General features: G+C 55.8%; 2 protein-coding genes across 4 annotated transcripts in view; both read right to left on the minus strand.

Annotated features, from left to right (window-relative positions):
* LOC111530530 overlaps positions 1–875 on the minus strand; it is a 4,673-nt gene extending 3,798 nt beyond the window's left edge. Inside the window, exon 1 of one of the 2 annotated variants that reach the window (XR_002727836.1) lies at positions 333–378. Coding sequence is in view for 1 of the 2 variants with exons in the window: in XM_023197810.1 (XP_023053578.1) it covers positions 460–757 (298 nt within the window). In the remaining variant the exon portion in view is untranslated. Of the gene's footprint in view, positions 1–332; positions 379–459 lie in introns of those variants that run through there. The other variant, XM_023197810.1, reaches the window with a different exon arrangement.
* Positions 1–2,916, minus strand: part of LOC111530528 (basigin-like) — a 10,937-nt gene extending 8,021 nt beyond the window's left edge. The window contains exon 1 of one of the 2 annotated variants that reach the window (XM_023197807.2): positions 2,673–2,916. In XM_023197807.2, the coding sequence (XP_023053575.1) occupies positions 2,673–2,886 (214 nt within the window). In that variant the 5' untranslated portion in view covers positions 2,887–2,916. Of the gene's footprint in view, positions 1–328; positions 352–2,672 lie in introns of those variants that run through there. The other variant, XM_023197808.1, reaches the window with a different exon arrangement.
* Positions 2,917–9,019: the final 6,103 nt, after the last annotated feature.

A 9,019-nucleotide genomic window follows, 5' to 3' on the forward strand; every position in this document is an offset into this window, starting at 1 on the left:
ACACACACACACACACACAGACACACTTCTCACCACACACACACATACACACACACACACACACACACACCCACACCCATAGACCCACTTCTCACCACACACACACACACAGACCCACTTCTCACCACACACGCATGCACGCACACACGGCTACACGGCAGCGCTGCCAGCACTGCGGACTCCACCTGCTTCCCAGGCTGCAAGCAGCTCTGGCCAGTAAACTCCGGGCTAAGCTTTCCGCTGAGGAGAAACCCTTCTCAGTCTCCTGCACAAGAGGAACAAAACTGTGACCCACACTACCCAGCAGGGATGGACCAAAGGTCTTTACCCACTTGGCTGTCCAAATTAGCTCAACGTGGGAACCTCATGCTGTGCTTGAAACCCAGTCAAGCCTGGCTGGCTCCCACCACGGAGGCTGTTTCCACAGGGCTGAGGCGGTGGCTTATCTTACGTATTCACCTCGCCCGTGGGCTCCTATCTGTGTCTCCCCAGAGAGCTGGTCGCAGTGCTGGGGCCAGGTCCTTGCCCAGGAGACATTCGATAAAAGGCCACTTTGGTTACCAGGAAGACGAAATCTCAGACGTGGGTCAGGAGTGAGCTGGCAAAGCCTCTGGAAGAAGGAGCTCCCTCCCCAGCCTCTGCCCAAGGCCCCCTGTGGCTCAGTGCCCAGGAGAGAGGCTCCAAGCCCTTGCTCTTGACCCTTCAGGAGCCCAGACCCTCCGGCTCTACACCTTGTTCCCAACACATCGGTCACCATAATTTTTTTTTTGTCTGAGACGGAGTCTCGCTCTGTCGCCCAGGCTGGAGTGCAGTGGCGCCATCTCGGCTCACTGCAAGCTCCGCCTCCCCGGTTCACGCCATTCTCCTGCCTCAGCCTCCCTAGAAGGTGGGACTACAGGCGCCCGCCACCACGCCCAGTTAATTTTTTATATTTTTAGTAGAGGCGGGGTTTCACCATGTTAGCCAGGAGGGTCGCGATCTCCTGACCTCGTGTTCCGCCTGCCTCGGCCTCCCAAAGTGCCGGGATTACAGGCGTGAGACACCGCGCCCAGCCTCTTATTTTTATTTTTATTTTTTAAGACACAGTAGTCTCCCTCTGTTACCCAGGCTGGAGTGCAGTGGCCCAATATCAGCTCACTGCAACCTTCACCTCCTGGGTTCAAGCGATTATCTTGCCTCAGCTTCCTGGGTGGCTGGGATTACAGGCGTGCGCCACCCCGCCCAGCTAATTTGTGTGTTTTTAGTAGAGATGGGGTGTCACTATGTTGGCCAGGCTGGTCTTGAACTCCTGACCTCAGGTGATCCACCCACCTCAGCCTCCCAAAGTGCTGGGATTACTTTACAGGTGTGAGCCACCACGCCCAACCTCACTATAAATCTTTAACCCAGAACCAAACGGGGGTCTCAATAAAGGAAGAAATTTTCTATCAAGCAAGAAAGGCTGTCATGTTTTTTTCCCGGAAAAACACACCTCAATCCATTTCCCAAACGCACTCTCCAAATCACGTCTGCCCACCCCCACACGGCCCCTCCTAAGACAGCACTGGAAACCTAATGCCTGGTCAGAGTCTACTAAAAACGACTTTCTCACTGTTTCCTGCGCTGAATGGGGTGGCCAAGGCCCCTCACTGTGACCTTGGAACCTCCACTCCCCACAGGGCTGTTTCCTCGCCTGTAGAGGAGGAGGGGCGTTCAAAGACCACCACATTCTGTGTCCTGAAGCAAGGCAGAATCAGAGAGAAGGCTGGCGCCACTCGAGGGAGATTCTGCCTTCCCTTCCAGGCAGGGCGCCTCGAGGGAGCCTGCGAGGGCTTAAGAGTCTGTGAGAACACCCGGGGGCAGGTGCACACCCGAGGCAAGACGCCAGGGCTAAATCCCGTGAAGAACGGTAATCCCTTCCCGATCCGGAGGGCTGACCCACTCACAGCCTCCGTGTGCGCCTGGAGGACAAAAGCCCTTTTTCCAGAAGAGAGCGCCAAGAGGATCGCTCCAGGCAGCACGGGCGCTGGCGGGGGCCCCAGAGACCCTCAGGGTAGAGTCTCTGACCCTAACACGCGCAGGCAGGGTGGGCCCGTCTCCAGGCTCCACCCTCAGGCCGTTTTCCCCGGACCTGCGGAGTCCAGGCCCAGCAGGACAGGTTGGGCAGGCACCAGTCCAGTCCCTGACCCCTGACTCCAGGCCAAAGGGGACGCTCACCCAGGCTATGGGTCTCCCTGCTCCCGGCCGGTGGGACGCGCGGGCGGGCCACCTCCAGCCGCCTTCGCGGACGCCCTCACCCAGGGATCAGGCGAGAGCCTCCACCTCTGCCGGGGAACCCCCAACCCCAGGCCACCGAAAAGCAGGACGCCCACCTCCCCCGACCAAGACCGGCCTGGCCAGGACCCCCTGGCTCCCGCCCCCAAGCAGGGGGCTTCACGCCCACACACACAGGGCGGGAAGAGCCTGGCAGGCAGCGCCGGGAGGGACCCCCAGGCCCCCTCAAACCCTGGGACTTCACCCCCAAGCTCCACGCTGGCGCGGGCAGCCCCCGGGGCCGGCCTCTCGCACCCCAGGCGGCCCCGCGCCGAGGCCCCACGCTCCCGTTGGCTTCCGGTCCGGACCGCAGCCACGGCCCGCGGCCTCCATTCCCGGCCCCTGCAGGACCGCACCCCCGCCCCCGGCCCACTCCTCACCAGCCCCGGAGGCTCCGTGGGCGCCCAGCAGCGCCAAACCCAGCAGCACGAACATCGTAGCCGCCATGACGTCTCCTCCTCGCAGGCCCCACAGCCGCCAACCGCCGCCGGCGCCGCCCGCGGCCGCTATAAAAACCGGCGGGGGCGCGGACCGGGCGCGCGCACGCACAGCGTCATCGCGGGGGCGGGGCGCGCGGGGGGGCACGCCGGTCATCCCGCCTGCGCATGCGCGCACACGCACGCACGAACGCGCCGGCTCCCGCTACGGAAGCCGGGCGGCGGCGCACGTGACGCGGCGTTGCCAGGAAACAGGAGCGCGGCCTGCGGGTTTCTTCCTCCTGCTTTCAAAGTTGGAATGAGCGCGGAGCGGTGCGGCCGACGGGGTCGAAGCTTCGTTCGAAGTGTATCACCCAGATTTTAACAGAGTGAAACACAGGCCGGCCGCTGTGGCTCACGTCTGCAATCCCAGCGCCTGGGAGGCCCAGGCGGGAGGATCGCTTGAGCCTGGGAGCTCGAGACCACACGCGGCAACATGGCGAGACCCACCTCTCTGCCTTTAAAAATGTATATTTCTATGTGAACAGATTAATAAATTAGGCCGGAGGAAGCGACCTCCTCCGCCCCAAATAAAAATACTTAAAAGGCACTCGACTCTGGATCTCAGAAAATGAATAATTTCTCAGTATAAACGTCCTGTTCGCCATTTGGTTGGGAAAACTGAGTTCCTCTTAAGAAACTCAACTTCCAGGTCAAAAGTTGTAAATCAACCCTACCCCCTTCTTCCCCGCTCCCCTTCTTCTTCTCTCGCAGGGGGCGCGTTTATCCTATTTTTAAAAAGTTTTGAGTGTTAGCCAACCGGGGTCCGCTTAGATGGGGGCGCCCGACCCCGGCCGGTAGGGGAAGGACAGAGGACGGGGAAGGACCCCGTCCTGCCTTTGTTGCGTGTGCTCCGGCGGCTGCACCCCACGCAGGCGGCCCCCTCTGCACAAGTAAAGGGGTCTCCCCGAGACGTTCCCGAAGTGCTGGTTTCTCTCTGCGGGACCGGCTCGCCGCCCCCAAACTTCCCATTTGGATCCCATTCTCTTTCGGGAGAGGCTGGCGGTCACCTTTTTGGGGAGACGCGTCCCACTGCTTCCTTGGGGCGGCCTCAGGAGCGGAGGATCGGGTCCGCCCGAGGTGACGAGTGAACCCGGACTCTCAGCAACGCGGGTGGGAAAGACCCGGGAAGTTCCGCAGCGGCCAAGGTGAGACAAGGCAATATTGGGGCGACCGAGGTGGGGGGTGAGAAAAGTCAACATTGGGGCGACAGAGGTGGGGGGGTGAGAAAAGTCCCTTCCCACTCACCCCCCCGCCCCCTCCCCCCCCCCCCCCCCCCCCCCCCCCCCCCCTCCCCAAACCAAACACTCAGCCCCTCCCCCAAACATCCCTCCGTCCCTTCTCCGCTAGAACCCTGCCACCCGCACCTTGCCCCCCACATCCCCGCTGGACAGCCACTGGAACATGCCTCTTCCTCAGGAAAGATCCACCGGGTAGTAGAACAATGCCAAAGGGATATTCGAAACTTTCGACCAGACGCCCTGGTTCACGCCTGTAATCCCAGCACTTTGGGAGGCAGAGGCGGGTGGATCACGAGGCCAGGAGTTCAGGACCAGCCTCGCCAAGATGGTGAAACCCCGTCTCTAGTAAAACTACGAAAATTAGCCGGGCTTGGTGGTGGGCGCCTGTAATTCCAGCTACTCAGGAGGCTAAGTCAGAGAATTGCTTGAACCCGGGATGCTGAGGTTGCAGTGAGCTGAGGTTGCACCACTGCACTGCAGCCTGGGGGACACAGCGAGACTCCGTCTCAAAAAAAAACCCAGAAAACTTTCCTTTTCCCTCCACCTCAAAAAGCCTGCCCCAGCCCTTTTTTCCTTAGGGGAAGGACCACCGGGAGGAAGGGATATTGGCTTGGTAAACGCCCCTTTAACCAGTTCAGAAGTTAGAAATCTAAAAAAAGAACTCACACCACTGTCAGATAACCCTTTTGGAGTCCCGGATCAAACTGACCAATTTCTGGGGCCACAGCTGTACGCTTGGGCTGAATAAATGTCTCTCCTCGGTACTCTCATCTAAGGAGAAGAGAGAACCATGATTCGCAGGTCGCTGTGTGTCAGAATGTCCTTGCAGCGGAGCATAAATTCCCGCCCCAGAACCCTCGGTGGGATGACAACATGGCCCACCTAGAAACCACGAGCGATCTTGGAGATGATCATTAAAAGGATTCGGGAATCAGATCCGCGAACCCAAAATACTTCCCGAACATTTGACATACAACAAGGGAAACATGAAGGGCCTGTGGAGACTTTTTTTTTTTTTTTTTTGAGACAGTCTTGCTCTGTTGCCCAGGCTGGAGTGCAGTGTCGCGATCTCGGCTCAGTGCAACCTCCGCCTCCTGGGTTCAAGCGATTTTCCTGCCTCAGCCTCCCGAGTAGCTGGGATTACAGGAGCCTGCCACCACGCCCAGCTGATTTTTTGTATTTTAGTGGAGACAGGGTTTCATCATGTTGGCCAAGATGGTCTCGATCTCCTGACCTCGTAATCCGCCCACCTCAGCATCCCAAAGCGCTGGGATTACAGGTGTGAGCCACCACGCCCGGCCAGGCCCATGGAATTCTTAAACAGACTTAATAAACAGATAAGAATATATGCAGGTGACCGCTCACGCCTGGAATCCCAGCACTTTGGGAGGCCGAGGCGGGCAGGTCACAAGGTCAGGAGATCGAGACCATCCTGGCTAACATAGAGAAACACCCTCTCTACTAAAAATACAAAATTAGCCGGGCGTGGTGGCAGGCGCCTGTCATCCTAGCTATTCAGGAGGCTGAGGCAGGAGAATCTCTTGAACTCAGGAGGCAGAGGTTGCAGTGAGCTGAGATTGCGCCATTGCACTCCAGCCTGGGGGATGAGAGTGAGACTTTGTCTCAAAAAAAAAAAAAAAAAAAAAAATGGAATCCAGCCACTTTAGGACCCATATGGGATGGGCCATGGACTGTGATCCTGTCCGTTCCTACTGCTGTTAATGTTGCAGGAATTGTGCCTTCGATCCTCCACAGTCTGCTGAAACCAGCAGCCCCAGACATGTGAACCAGCCAGCAAGACCCAGACCATCCAAACCGGCTGATCCTACGACAGGACCCAGGTCCCAGTGACAGTGACCACAGCCCTGCTCTGGTCGCCACGGAAGCTAACTAGTCTACACACAGCCAAAGCTTCATCAAGGAGGTAAATGTAGTTAGAAATCTGAAGCACAGCCGGGCGCAGTGGCCCATGCCTGTAATCCCAGAACTTTGGGAGGCCAAGATGGGTGGATCACGAGGTCAGGAGATCAAGACCATCCTGGCTAACACGGTGAAACCCCGTCTCTACTAAAAATACAAAAACTAGCCGGGTGAGGTGGCGGGCGCCTGTAGTCCCAGCTACTTGGGAGACTGAGACAGGAGAATGGTGTAAACCTGGGAGGCGGAGCTTTCAGTGAGCCGAGATCCGGCCACTGCACCCCAGCCTGGGCGACAGAGCGAAATTCTGTCTCAAAAAAAAAAAAAAAAAAATCTGAAGCCCAGTAATTTTTCTTGTCATCTTAATTGTTTTCTATTAACCTGTCGCTTTGCTCCACCCCCTCCTCTGGGTAAACATCTCTTTTGTCTTTGCTAGGTGACAAACATGCTACTCTTTCCTTTGTTCTTGCTGCTCTCTCTATCCATGTTAGAAGGAGGGATATGCAGAGAGTTTAATTTAATTGTTGCTTAAAAATCGATGACAATGAGGAGGACGTCATGGAATTAATTGCGAGAATATGAGACTTAGCTCATGTGCCAGCCCAAACCTGGAAACCAAAATGATCTCCAGATTCCCTCCCTGGTGGTTGGTTTTCATCCCTCGGAGGATTTAAAACCTTAGTAGGAAGAGTTCTGGCCACACTGGGAGTCAGCCTCATCCCCTCTTGTCTCTTACCCCTCCTTGTCAAGAATATCCACAAAGCCAGAGAAGTTCGTGTGGACAGAGAGCGTACCACCCACCTAATCCCATAATCGCATGTCCACCCCTGCCAGGAAAAGAGCTACTTCCCCTTGTAGAACTAAATACAAAATAGTGATGCTTTCTATTAAACCTTATTTAGAAAAAGCATCAAAGGGGGGAATAAAGCGGAAATTAGGCCGGGCGTGGTGGCTCAAGCCTGTAATCCCAGCACTTTGGGAGGCTGAGATGGGCAGATCACGAGGTCAGGAGATCGAGACCATCCTGGCTAACACGGTGAAACCCCGTCTCTACTAAAAAAAATACAAAAAACTAGCTGGGCAAGGTGGCGGGCACCTGTAGTCCCAGCTACTCGGGAGACTGAGGCAGGAGAATGGCGGGAACCCGGGAGGCGGAGCTTGCACTGAGCCGAGATCTGGCCACTGCACTCCAGCCTGGGCGACAGACAGAGACTCCGTCTCAGAAAAAAAAAAAAAGTGGAAATTGAAGAAAGGGAAAATAACTTTTTTGTATAAAGCTGACTCTCCCCAAAGCCAGCAACAGGCAAGGCCCTGGCAAAGCCTTGATAACACTAACTAAAAAGCCAGAGCCCAAAGGAATCCAATCCAGAGACTCTCTCACCGTCCCCCAGTGCGAAGATAAGAGGAACCAGATTCGTCCTTCAGTCTTTCGCTCCCCATAAAATACTTGGCAAGTGTTGTAAGCTCTTGTTTTTTCTCAGCGCAACCGCAAGGTCACAAGCTCTGCTGAGGTTACGAAACCCGTCTGTACGACTCACTGCCTTTGTCCTGCAGAATGTACAGAGTAAACTCGCTTTCCTGCCCTACAAGTTTCGCACTGCTGCACGCTTGAAAGTCAAGCCCTGTCTTTGTTCCATGCTCAGTCTTCAGATGCAAATCCACTGAGCTGGTGGCCACCTTCATAAAATCCTCCTGTTTCACCCATCACTCTCTCCCATGTCCTGATTCCTGCAACAAAACCACCCACCCTGTTCCCAGTCCGTCGACCCTTGTCAGTAGAATCGCACACAGCCCTCAATGGTTCTCGGTGATAGATTTAAAGGATGCATTTTGGGCTTGCCCTTCAGTGGAGGACAGCTGGGACATGTTTGCCTTTGCGTGGGAAGACCCTCACTCTGGTGTAAAACAGCAGTACCGATGGACAGTCTTGCCTCAAGGGTTTCCAGAGTCCCTAAATCTATATGGTCAGATTTTAGAACAGGTCCTAGGAAACTTCTCCCTGCTGGCCAGGCCCAGTGGCTCACACCTGTAATCCCAGCACTTTGGGAGGCCAAGGCGGGTGGATCATGAGGTCAGGAGTTCAAGACCACCCTGGCCAACAATGTTGAAACCCCATCTCTACTAAAAATACAAAAATTAGCCGGGCGTGGTGGCATGCACCTGTAATCCCAGCTACTTGGGAGGCTGAGGCAGGAGAATTGCTCGAACCCAGGAGGCAGAGGTTGCAGCGAGCCTTGATCGCGCTACTGCACTCCAGCCTGGGCAACAGAGCAAGACTCCGTCAGGGAGGGAGGGAGGGATATAGGAGCTCAGGAGAGCCCAGGAGAGCCCAGAGGGAAAGTGGGTACTACTGGATGGAAGGGAAATACAGTCTAAACCCCTCATGAGGGAAATACTGTCACAGCTTCAAGGAGCTCACTGGGATCCTCAGGCTAAGTGCAGTGTCCCCTCCAAGTCTGTGGGCGTGTGGGGATATACACCCCTCCAAGTCTGTGGGTGTTTGGGGATACAGACCCTCGGAGCCACCGGGCACGGTGGCTCACACCTGTAATCCCAGCACATTGGGAGGCCACGGCAGGCAGATCACGAGGTCAGAAGACGGAGACCATCCTGGCTAACACAGTGAAACCCCGTCTCTACTAAAAATACAAAAAATTAGCCGGGCATGTTGGCACATGAAGTGCCAGCTACTCAGGAAGCTGAGGCAGGAGAATGGCGTGAACCCAGGAGGCGGAGCTTGCGGTGAGCCGAGATCCGGCCACTGCACCCCAGCCTGGGCGACAGAGCAAGACTCCGTCTGAAGAAGAAAAAAAAAAAAAAGAAAATAGTCACAAACCTTTTGGAAGGCCGAAAGGTCCCACAGCTTGTAATAATTGAACAGGCTGAAGGCAGCCAGTTCTTACCTTAGAGCTTTAGGTCATCCGGTAAATACAAGGGATGACAGAGGCTTCCCCATTAAGTCTGTCTACCCCACCTCCATTAACTAACCTTGGAGCCCCACGGCCCTCTTCCGGGGAGGTTGACCAAAAATGTTGCCCCTAACGGTATTTACCTTAAACCGTGGTACCTGAGCTTTAATCTTTTCCTTTCTTT

The sequence above is a fragment of the Piliocolobus tephrosceles genome, chromosome 21, assembly GCF_002776525.5.
Source record: "Piliocolobus tephrosceles isolate RC106 chromosome 21, ASM277652v3, whole genome shotgun sequence".
NCBI lineage: Eukaryota > Metazoa > Chordata > Mammalia > Primates > Cercopithecidae > Piliocolobus > Piliocolobus tephrosceles.